Here is a 12,710-nt window from a genome sequence, read left to right on the forward strand (position 1 = left end):
TTTGAGACAGGGTCTCCTTCTGTTGCCCAGGCTGGAGTGCAGTGGCGCAACCATGGCTCGCTGCAGCCTCAACCTCCTGAGCTCACGTGATTCTCCCACCTCAGCCTCCCAAGGAGCTGGGACTATAGGCAATACCGTGTACTAACACGTCTGGGTAGTTTTTAATTTTTTTTGTAGAGACAGAGTCTCACTATGTTGCCCAGGCTGGTCTCAAACGTCTGAGCTCAATTGATTCTCCTACTTTGGCCTTCCAAAGTGCTATTACAGGCAAAAGCCACTGCACCTGACCGATTTTTTTTTTTTTTTTTTTTTAACTGAGCCTGGCTCTGTCGCCCAGGCTGGAGTGCATTGGCGATCTCGGCTCACTGCAACTTCCGTTTCCCAAGTTCAAGCGATTCTCCTGCCTCAGCCTCCCAAGTAGCTGGGGCTATAGGAGCCCACCACCATGCCCGGCTAATTTTTGTATTTTTAGTAGAGATGGGGTTTCACTATGTTGGCCAGGCTGGTTTTGAGCTCCTAACCTCGTGATCCTCCCGCCTTGGCCTCGCAAAGTGCTAGGATTACAGGAGTGAGCTACTGCGCCCCGTCTTTTGCCTAAATATTCTTAACCATACAAAATGAAAGGTAGATGAGATGATAAATATGTTAATTAGCCTGATGTAATGTTTCTACAACTTATACATCTATCAAAACACCACACTGTACCCAATAAACATATAAAATTATTTGTCAATTAAAACAATTTTAAAAATTACATTAAAAAATAAAAAATTTTGAAAAGATAATATGCCAAAACCCAAAGGGTGGTTCTGTAGGAGTCATGGGGGGCAAGGCGGAGGAAGACAGCAGGAATACTATCCGTAAGGGGAAAGGACATACAACCTTCTTCTAGTGTTTCCTCTGATGCAAAATGGTACCTCCATGGAGCAGTCTAATGCATTTAATGTGTCCAGTTGCCCTTGAAGCTCTAATGCTTTAAGGAAGCTTTTCAGCAGCAATTGCTGACTGCTGACTGTGGACTGACTCCTATTGGTGAGTCATCTGTTCTCCTTTTGGCTATTAAGTGTCACTTAGGTTGGCAATCAAAATGGAGATTCATTCTGTTCAAGGTTCACATAAGGAAACCTACACTTGGGCATTTGGATTCAGGTTTCCAGATGAAAATAGATAAAGGCCAAGTAAGTTTCCGGCACCTTCCAAACCATGTCTAGATGTGGGGGAGGGTGCCAGTCCCAGAGCGAGGTATGTGTCTTGGTGTTGCAGTTCCTCATGCTTCTTGATTTACTTAAGAATCTACCCTCGGTTTGTCCTTCATTCACCTACTCTCTGATATCCTTCAGTTTATGAGACTCGGTCCAAGACCAGCTGTTATTATGGAAGAGTTATTTGATGCTCTAAGACCCATAGCAGGCCACGAGAGAGAAAAAGCCAACCATAAATTAACCTGATGCATGAGTATTCAGAAAAGTTGTAAATACTTGGTTTGAGGTTCTTCTGTAATAGCTACTAATGAGGATTAATAAATGAGAAGTTAAATACCAAACTTCTCTGTTAGCAATTTAGCTCAAGGGCAGATTTTTACATGTCAGCTTAGAACCCTGTGTCTGTAGAATAATAGGTAAATGGGCATTCCCTTTTTAAATTTGTAACATTAAGACATATGTGTGCTTTTTATTTAAACTCTCTTCCCCTAAAATAATAATTTTTTATTAAAAGCTTAATGGTACAGAAGACTGTTCAATAACTGTTTCAATGTTTAGGGCATGGCTATTTTTAAGTGATTTTGTTCACTTTGTTTATTTCTCTCTGTTTTTTTACCCTTTATTATCACTTCTTAAAGACAAATCTAACCCAAAGCTAAGACAATCAATTAATTATATTTTACTCAAATGTGATTATGGATATAATATTCTTATCTAATTCAGTTGGGGAGAAAAAGAACGTTTGGTTGACAGGTTACAAACTCAAATGCCTATAAGGGCCTTTAAGGTAATCCTCCGAAGACAAAAAAAAAATGAGGGGGGGTGGGCCACAGTAATAAGGGGGATGGGCTCTGGTGATGAAGAGGCTGGGCGTGGTGATGAGGGGTAGTCTGTAATGATGAGGGGGTGTGCTGTGGTGATGAGGGGGTGGGCTGTGGTGATGGGGGGTGCTGGCCATGGTGGTGATGGGCTGTGGGGCCGTGGTGAACTATTCAAGATCAGTGAAAGGTGGCACTCCTGAATCAGCCTTAGCCAACTGCAAATCCAGCACTAACAAATCTCATTCTTTAGCCAAAAATTCCGTTTTGTGTATGTGTTATTGTCTAATTTTTACCCATAGGAAATTAATTAGTATTCTTTAAAAGCATTGTTTGAGCCAGTCAAAACATGGGCCAACTCTGATCTACAGGCAAGTTTGTGAACTCTGATCTAGCCTACAAATAAAAATTTCATCCATTTTCATTTCCTGGACATTCAATTTATTATTTAACCTCTGTGATATAAAGAGAAACCAGGATGTATATTTATAATATAGGAAAGTAGAAGATAAAACACTAAGGAAAACTCTCTTTTATAAAAAAAAAATAACCTATGACATGAAAAGAACATATTTACATAATAATGCTACAAACAGAACCTCACATGTAAATATCTGGCTTGTGGTTTCTGACCACTTATAATGGCAACTTTATTGTACTGCTAAAAAGCAAACCACAAAAACACTTTCATGTCAGTCACAATCAATCTTCAAACACGTGGACGCATTGAGCGTGCTCACAGGCTGAGTCAACTCTAACCATATTGAGGTACTGCTACATAATTATCATTCCCCGTTAGTTGTAGAACTTTAGGAAAAGAGGTATGTCAATTACAATGTATTCCATGGAATTAAGATTTGAATATCAGAGGATATGACAGTTTGAAAAATGTCATCTTACAGAGAGAAAAGTTCTACCATTCATGTTGGCAGGAAGAAAAGTGTCAAGTAATTCATGTTGATTAAAAAAATTGCTATTGTCATTCACTGAAGATAATGAAGAAGGAACTGTCGTTCAGAGACAATTTGCGTAATTTCAAATGAGGGAACTTACCTGGATTAAGAACAATAATCCTTTCTTTTCTACATTTTTCTTGGCATGTGTTAATGATTAAAGTTGAAAAGACTCCAAAAAAGTAAAAATACTACCACTGACTAGATTAATTCTGTATTACAAATTTAATTGTGTGTTACTTCATCATTAGCAGCCTCTCTAGAAATACTTTGTGGCATGCTGAAAAAATAAGGATGAGTGGAAAAGATGTTTCAAATAAAGTTTCTAGGCTTCAGGAATGCTTTCTGCTGAGAGTGTATGAGTAGACATAGATTAAAACTTCAGAATTTTATTTCACACATTTTATGTAGGCTGGTTTTTGGACAAACACATAAAAGCAGATAACTCAGCAAGCCACTAAGAAAAGTGATATTTTCTGCATATCTTGAACATTAAAATCAATGTCCGTGTGAAGTGGCACTATCACAGGCATCCTGTGAGGTTTTAGAGTTCCGGTGACCTCATCCAGGCTGGCACTAAGCACACTGCTCTAAGGGACAAAGAGAATTCGCAGCATCTAGGTTTGTGTAACGCTGTGGGTCACTTGCTCATTGGTCTGTTTATGTTTCCTTTCATTTGTTTCTAATAAAAATCTTGGAGACCAAAGTTTCTGCTTGACATGATTTCTTTGGAATTCCAAAAGGCCTCACCAGGGCTTCCTGGCTCTGCTATGACCGTCGTCTAATGGATTACAGATACATTTCAGTTTAGGGCTTCATAACAGCACCACAGGAATACACAAAACAACATGTATTCCACATCATGAATTTTGATTTGAGCAAAAACCAGCATATTGGGGAAAATTAGAGATGGAAAAGACTTATCAGACTCATGCCCTCCTCATTTTCTCAGTGCAGTTAGCTTTCCAACCTTAATACAAATTAGCTCAGTAACAGAGCAACTACTTCTCTTAGGAACTTATTCTAGGGCCATGGAGATCTTGCTGCTATTATCTTTCCATACAAAATTTCAAGTGCTTAATTTAATATAATTTATCCCAAAGTCAATCTATTTATTACTCATTTCCATTCAGCTGGGCAATGATTGAGGTAATGAGTTTATGTGTCTCATACCTGGCATAGTGGATGCTCATTCAGTATTAGTTTCTTACCTTTATTACTTTGTCTAAAGTATTGCCTGAATTTAACTTGGAAAAAGCTGATATGTTCTTGCACTCTTTTCTGGTTACTTTTAATCAATATACTCAGAGGCATAGAACTGAAAAATGTCACCGGTGCTTCCATCACATTCTATTTCTCCCTCCCTCCCTCCTTGCCTCTGCAATGATCTTCCTCCATATCCCACTTCCTTGCCGCCCCATAGACAAGTTAATTTTATACTGAGTGAAGTCTGCCATGAAGCTATTTAATTCCATGTGGCTTCAATTCTTTGGATTGTTGATAACTTCATTGTTTTTAATCATCTCTAAATGTTTAGGCATAGCATAGATCACAGTCATGGGGATAAACAGAAAAAGGAAAACAATAAATGTAAGCCCATGCTTTGGAGATGCACAAATAACTGAACTCAATCCCCAAAGGACAGGCTTATAGACCTATGAGTGTTCACAAGCATGAATATTCATGAGTCTCTTGCAATGAACTGTTTAACCACCATGCTTCATTAGGAATTGAAATCTTTTAAGCAAGCATTTATCTCTTCCAACACCCTAGAACGGAATATCCTATCCTTGTTTTATCAAAATTCAAATTCGAACCAATTCTGCAGGCTGCATTGTGTGATTTCCCCATGCTGTGCTCTCCCAGGAAGGGCAAATGTCAAGCAACAAGACACACAGTCAGTCACCAGTCCCCTGGGTCTCAGTTAAACGGTGAGGAAGGACATGAAAAAGGTCATTGTGAGCATGCCTAGAGGTGCCAAAGGGGAAGTGTAGGGCAGGGTCGCTGTGTGTGGTTGGGCGGGCTGTGTAAGTTTTGCAATGCAGAGAGTTTCCACATCTGAGGTGGCACCACCCACATCTCACACCTTGTTGATTTGTGTATTTCTCAGCACAATTCTCTGACAGATGGTCCCAGAGTGTCCTGCTCTAACAAAATTAATGTATTACAATCATTTGCAGACAGACAGAAATAAAGTATTTTGAGAAAGGGCTCCCTTTTTCTAATTCACAAAACAGCACCACACAGATGAGAGGAGGGCCAGTGTGGGTTGTGAAGAGAGCAGAGAATAAGTCTGTTTAATTACCTTAGTCTGAAAGCTGGGGAAGGCCTCTTGAGCAAGGGTTTACCTGAGAGAAGAAGGTTTAGCAGTAGTTTGAAATTTTATTACAAACTCCACAGAATATCTAACCTATTTCTTTGTACTGGATTTCTGGTATATTAATAGTTTTCCAGAAAACATATCCTCAAATCACAGTTGATCTGAAAGGAATCTGCCATTCGGCCTCTCTGTAGTTAATGAACAAGAGAACACAAGTGCTTGGAAGCCAGAGCAAGAAGATGGAAAACTATATACTCCCTGCTTGCTAAGCATTTCCTCTGACAAACTCCTGTACTGGTTTTTAAAATGTATTTCATCTTGGTAGGTTATTTGGAAATTCTTCTATTTTCCACCACGTTTTGGTAGGGAATATATGAAGGAGTTGAAGGGTAATTGCGACTTAATTAGATGAAAAATGAGCTGTGAGGATCCTACTTTTCTGCTCTCTGTAAATTTAACCACTGCATAGATGAGAACAATAAAAAGCCTTTCTTGAATTGGTTTCTCCATTTTAGAGAATTTAACCATCAGCCATCTTTGGAGGCATGGAAGTATGCTCCATTATAAAGAATAAGGTATTTTATTTTTCTATACAATAATAATTACAAATCATAGTGACAATAGCCAGTGTTGTCATTATGTCAAATACTATCTAACCAATACCAACACTGTCCTTAGACGTTTGAGTTTACTCAGTTCTTCCCCACAATGACCTCTAATATGGGAACTACTTTCATTCCCATTTGACAGGCTAGGGATCTGAGGCATAAATTGGTTTTAATAACTTGCCCAAGGTCACAGAGCTTGCCAATGGCAGAACTGAGATTTGAACCCTGGCAGTGTGGCCCTAGAACTCTTGACCTTTCTGCTGCCCTGGTTTATTAGGGTGAGTATTGAATCTAGCCTCTAGGTGAAATTGCAAATCATTAACTAAGCTTTGTGAATTAACGGAAACACAAATCCACATGTAGAATTAAGCACACTGCTAGTAAAACTAGCATTTTAGTCAGAATAGATTTTGGACCTATTATTCATTGAGAAAGACTTCCAGTGAGAAAAATAAAGTAAAATTAAAAGATGACACAAGGATACAAAGGTTCTGACTCTCTAAAAAAGGTGGACCCAGGCCTGGGCATCCCTGTGCACTGAGATCATTCCCCATTGTGCCATCTTCACGGTGAAGCATAGATGGGTTATTTAGGCTGAGTCTCTAGCACAATGTGACTGCCTGTGAGCTTTGCCTTAAGAATTCCCTAAAGGGTTTTCTGCAGAACTGCTGTCCCTTGAGATACAATCAAGGGAATCTCAGATGCGTCCAGTATGTTTTGGAGACCCGGTGTACTGCATCTGCTTCTCAAACATTCACAGTGTGCATAGGCCTGTTTTAGGGCCCCAAGAAGCTCTATCCTAATGAAACCTGTGTTGCCTTTAAAACCCTAAACTGCAGAATCCTGTTTGATTATGGAAGTCTTTGTTTCTTAGAACACCTATGAATCTACCTGTAAAACTAATGTTGGACAAATGCTGCCTGAAGCTGAGCATGTCAGCGAGGAACAGCAGGACACACAGAGAGAGGGAAAGAAAGCACAGAAGAAAGATGCTTCGAGAAAGGAAAACATGGGTAGAGGGCAAGTTGAAATGCCTATATTGCTAACTGTGGTGCTTCTTACAAATGAGTCCTATATATGACTAGTATATGTCAGAGATATGTCATATATGACATACATGTCATATATGTCATACATATATACATGTCAATCATATGTATACTTTAATTGAATACATATTCAATTAATATATTATCTATTAATATATAACTATATTTAATATATATTAAATGTATAACATAAAATTTAATACAATTATATTAAATATAATCAATATATTAAATATAATCAATATAATTATATTAAGTATAATTAATACAATTATATTAAATATATTAAATATAATCAATAAAATTATATTTATATTATCTAATACCAATATATTAAATATCATATATTTAATATAATTACATATAATATATAATTGAATATATTATATTCAATTAAAATATGCAAATATATATTATACTCAAAGTATACAAAAGGAGCAGGAATTTTGATTATGTGAGACAAAATGGCAAGTCTGGTATATTAGCAATCATCAGTGTAGCAAAACTAGTCCGCATGCTTACCTGCACAGTCTCTCCCTACTTCTGGAAAGGAAAAATGGAGCGCAATGTGTTGGTGTGAACCAGACTGTCTAAGGAGAGGGAGGAAGATGAAAGACTTAAGGGACTTAACACCTTGGGACTTAAGGACTAAAACTATTGTAAGTGTTCTGGATTTTAATAGTCTCTCTCTCTCTGTCTCCTACTCTTAGAAAAACAACAAAAGACAGACGAAAAATCAGAAAAGAATATGCAATTTCCCAAGCAACACTGCAATAGGTTTTATTTTTTATTAAAATTCAACGGGAGGTTTGATTTCTTAAAGCTCCCAAGAAATGATACAGAAAAAAAGTTTTAACATAGAAAAGTGTGGATTTTCTGCTTCATCTGTGGACACAGACATAAGAGACATCTGGTTTATACTTTCCCTTTTCCTTCAAATTCTCTAGAGTTTCTAGAATCTTTATAAAGAATCTCAGGGTAGCAGGGGTATGTTCTAGGGAAAATCCTCCATCACCAGCAGTCCCTCACCCACCCACAAAGCTTTACAATGACTTAAATCCAGCTCAGGACTGCTGTGGGAATACTATTTATGAACATACATTACTGTGTGCAAAGATTGTAAAGTAGGAAATGAGTTGTGTTTGAGGCTGTAAGTTCACATCTTTGAATCATTTCAGATGGACAGAGAGGGAGGTAGCTAAAAATGTTCTGAAGCTGAAACATTAATTGGGGCTAACAGCACACAAAGAAAAATAATCTGTAGCATGAAGAAAAAGCCCATCTATCAAGGCAGTGGGCTCAGAGTTTTAAGGTGGGTGGACCAGCTCACAGGGGACTTGGGGAGAATAGGACACTCTTTCTGAGTGGAAGATTGGAAAGCTTCAGTTTTCAGCTTTTAATGAGAGCTTGGATCAAGTCTTGCCCAGATGGGCAGACTCACAGGCAGCTTCACTGAAGGTCTAGGAAGGGTGCCACTGCTGACCCTGAAGTCCTGAAAACTGCCCCATTCTCACTTCAGGCCCCATGAGGTCTGGCTATATCGCATTTCTGTGAAATCTCTGATCTTTATAATATTTCCCCTTTGTTTGAACCACCTGGGGTAGCACCCTTTTTCTCATACCCCACTCCCGCAAAAGGCTTCCCAGGACCAGGACACATGAGATAAATGGAGAAATTCAATACAATATGGTGCACTCACCACCTGCCTTCCCCAGTTATCTATCTAATATGCCTGGGCACATTTTTCTGTGGCTATTTCATGGAAACAGCATAAAGTAAGGAACAAAACTAAAGATCAGCGTGACATACACAGTCATTATGGAGAATAAAACAACATTTTCAAGACAGCAAGAGTCTGGAGGGATCCCAAGTTCATCATATAACTACATCTTTTATCTGTTATTTCTCAGATTTTGAAAACATAAAATGTCTAAAATGTCTATGTACATGTTAGTAGTTTACTAAATAGAAAGTGAGGTTTACCCAATTTGCTTATTCTATTGGAATGTTAAAAACAGTAAATGATTACATAAATTGTGTGCCTCTTCAGAGTAGTAACAGGATGGCTCTTTTAAGTAGGCAATTTCTAGAAAGCAAAGTAAGTGTTTTTTGCTAAATATTCTATTATACCTCATTAAAGTATTTTAAATAAAGTATTTTAAATGATTGAGATAAATGACTTACAAAATAAAATTCTCTTTGAATCTACATAGTTTCAGTTTAAATGATGTTTTCTTTAAGAATAGCATATAGTTGTTTAGGAGGAACATTTAAATTAGGATGTGTAAACATGTGATTTGCTTGATCTAGTTGTTAACAGATAATGACTATTAAGTTGTTTCTATTTCAATGAGGTTTCTAAATTCACGCAAATTTAGAAACATTCTGTTTCCATAGCAGCAGATAAAGGATAAAACCAAAAAGATTTTATTGATTTTAACAGGGCTTAGAGAATTTGTTCTCCTTTTTAGCAATGATTTTTGCTCTTTTTTTTCAGTCTTTCACATCTCATTTTTTCTTTTCTAAATGTATTTAGTAAATTACATAAAATTTCAAAGTAGATATTTGTGACATTACTGTAAAATTACACATTCTTATAGTAATGTAAACTGACCAATATTTAATTCTTAATGTCAAAGAGATACTTAACTATGAAGTCAAGACCAGGCATCAAAGACTCTAACTACAGGCATTATCAGTTTAACATATGAATAAAACATTGCATTACAAATGCTTTTAGGTAACTCATTAATGATTACAAGCACAGTATAACATTTTCTGTCGCCGTTAATTTATTAAGGCTCAGGCATCAGGCTTTCACACATAAGTGTTAGAGTCACAAAATGCAAGTTTCTTCATAGTTAATGTGACTGCATGACAATGGATTGCTGAAATTAGCAGAATAATTGTTCCATGTTAACGTGATAAGAAACCAGGCAATAGACTTTCTTCTTGGGTGCATTTGTTGTTTCAGTTGTGTGTTTTTCTCCGATTATTCTGCTCTTTAAGTTTCTGTTTGTCAAAACACAGAATGGCTTACCTGTAACAGACACACAGCCTAACGGAGCGATCAGAGTAATGGGAGCAAATCCATAGGCTGCAAAGTTCCCCGTCTCTCCCACGGCCATCAGCAGGACACCACCCCACCACAGCACACTCTTGAAGTATGGCCTTGGGTGCTCTTGTTGTGCCAGCTGAAGGTGAGAATATTTCTGAAAGTAAATCAGAAGACAAATAAGAAAACATTCTGAGCTATGAGGGGAATGCCACTTTTTTTCTTTTGTATTCCTTTAATTCTTTTTGTAAGAACACTAATTTATTTTTGTATTTTTTTCAAGAACAAATACATTTTTGGGGAATTATTGAAAATTATATTAGGTCATTTTCTAGCAAAGATTTGTATAAACAAATATAGTAGTTACCCCCCGATCCATGGATTCATTTTCCGTGGTTTCAGTTACCCATGGTCAGAAAATATTAAATGGAAAATTCCAGAAATAAACATTTCATGCATTTTAAATTGCAGGCTTTTCTGAGTAGCAGGATGAAATCTCTTGCTGTCCTGCCTGGTATGTGAATCCTCCCTTTGTCCAGCGTATCCATGCTGCAGATGCTCCCTGTCCCTTAGGCATTCAGTGGCCCTCTCGGTTATCAGATCAGCTGTCGCAGTAGCACAGTGCTTGTGTTCAAATAACCCTTATTTTACTTACTTGTTCTATTTTATTATTAGTTATTGTTGTTAATCTTTTACTGTGCCTAAGTTATAAATTAAATGTGATCATAGGTATGTATGTATAGGAAAAACATAGTATATACTGAATAGGGTTCAGCATTAGCTCTAGTTTCAGACACCCACTGGGAGTCTTGCAGTGTACTCCCTGAGGATAAGAGGGAATTACCATATAACATTCTGGGAGATATTTTGATGTTCAGGTTTATTTTGATTCAAATCGTTTTAGAGACTGCAGTGATTTGATTCTATTTCAAACTGATTCATTAAATGATTTAAATTTTTTTATTTAATTCATGATTTGGTTAAAAATTCATATTTCATTCAGTTTGCAGTTTAGCAAATCAGCGATTTATTCAGGTTTCTAATTCATGTTCAGTTATAGTTCCTATCTTGTATTCTACATTCTTTCCTCAAGACCATTAGTCTATAGTGGCATATTTAACAGTATTTTAAAGAAAGGGGAAAAAACCCTACAATCTGTACTTTCATGAACTGCTTCTAAAAAGTATCCAAATCCCATCTGGGGTGAAGGCTATGAAAGAAATCAAAGTACTGCAAATCAAACCAGTGCTATTTATCCAACAGACACCATAGGCCCCTACCTAGGGTCTGCAGTACTGTCAGAGACCACTCCACCCCCCAAAATTAATTTCTTTTAAAATCAGAAAAAGAAGAGGAAAAATGAATGCACTCTAGCCTGGATTATATTTGTCTTTATACCAATGAGGTCATAATATATATATATTTTTTATAATTTCTATGGAGAAAAGAGCCACAAAGACAAAAGTACCCAAGGCCCATGAGAGTCATAATGTGTCCCTAGATCAATCTACAGTGTTAGAAAAATAAGCTTTTTTCTTACCTGAATATTTAGAGAAATGCTGATCACCAAGTTTCCTAAAATAGCCAGCAAAACTCCAAAAAGGTGAATCTGTAAAAGAAAATGTTTTCCTTAAATAATACTTGTAAGATATTTACTGGAAGAAAAAAGACAAATTTAGGTATTCATTCATTTGTTCAGTAATTCAGCTTTAGCTTAGCACCCATTTGCCAGGGTAGGTTTGGAATATTAATAGGATTTAATTAGAATTAGTTTTTCACTTTTTTCGAACACTATTTTTAAGAAATCACTTGGTCCTTTATGAATTCTCTAGATATTTGTCTGCCTCATTTACTAAAATAAATAAAATAGTTATTTGGCTTTTTCCAATCAAGATGCTGCTTCTTACATATCCTTTCTTTTTATTTTCTTTTCTCTAATATCTTTTGGAGGACTGTGATATGAAAGAAAGATCATCGGACTACAAGGTAAAGGATAAATCTGAGACACAGATTTGCTCTTTTTTTTTTTTTTTTTTTGAGACGGAGTCTTGCTCTGTCACCCAGCCTGGAGTGCAGTGGCGCAATCTCGGCTCACTGCAAGCTCCGCCTCCCGGGTTCACGCCATTCTCCTGCCTCAGCCTCTCCGAGTAGCTGGGACTACAGGCGCCCGCCACCACGCCCGGCTAATTTTTTTTTTTGTATTTTTAGTAGAGACGGGGTTTCACCGTGGTCTCGATCTCCTGACCTCGTGATCCACCCGCCCCAGCCTCCCAAAGTGCTGGGATTACAGGCGTGAGCCACTGCGCCCGGCTAGATTTGCTCTTTTCTAACTGGGTGACCTTTTGAGCAAGTTATTTCACTTCTCTGGCCTAAGTAAAAATGGGATATTGGATAAGATGTTTCCAGAAATCCCTTTACTTCTAAGGTTCTGTGATCTCCACTGGAGATGGGCTAAATTTTCCTACTACTCTCCTGGTCAAAAATCTACAATGATTCTCTACAGTCTACTATATCAAACAATAAACTGCTATACCAGCTCACTACAATTAGTCCTCACCCAGGCCTCTGTCCATGACTTACTTTTAATGTGCTTCCTCTATCTCAGGTATGTGGCATGCGCCATCCTCTAGCCAGATGTGACACTTTCTCATGCCACTGCTCTCCTAGGTCATGCAGGTACACCTCTCACTCACTCCAACCAAACC

The 12,710-nt window shown here is 37.5% G+C and overlaps 1 protein-coding gene across 4 annotated transcripts in view; it reads right to left on the reverse strand.

Moving 5' to 3' along the window:
• Nucleotides 1-12,710, reverse strand: part of NIPAL2 (NIPA like domain containing 2) — a 106,272-nt gene that overhangs the window by 54,007 nt on the left and 39,555 nt on the right. For all 4 annotated transcript variants that reach the window (XM_055286875.2, XM_055286873.2, XM_055286871.2 and 1 more), the window contains exons 2-3: nt 11,546-11,614; nt 9,991-10,162 (exon numbers count right to left, since the gene is read on the reverse strand). In XM_055286875.2, the coding sequence (XP_055142850.1) occupies nt 9,991-10,162; nt 11,546-11,614 (241 nt within the window). The remainder of the gene's footprint in view (nt 1-9,990; nt 10,163-11,545; nt 11,615-12,710) is intronic.

This window comes from Symphalangus syndactylus, chromosome 7 (assembly GCF_028878055.3).
Source record: "Symphalangus syndactylus isolate Jambi chromosome 7, NHGRI_mSymSyn1-v2.1_pri, whole genome shotgun sequence".
NCBI classification, from domain to species: Eukaryota; Metazoa; Chordata; class Mammalia; order Primates; family Hylobatidae; genus Symphalangus; species Symphalangus syndactylus.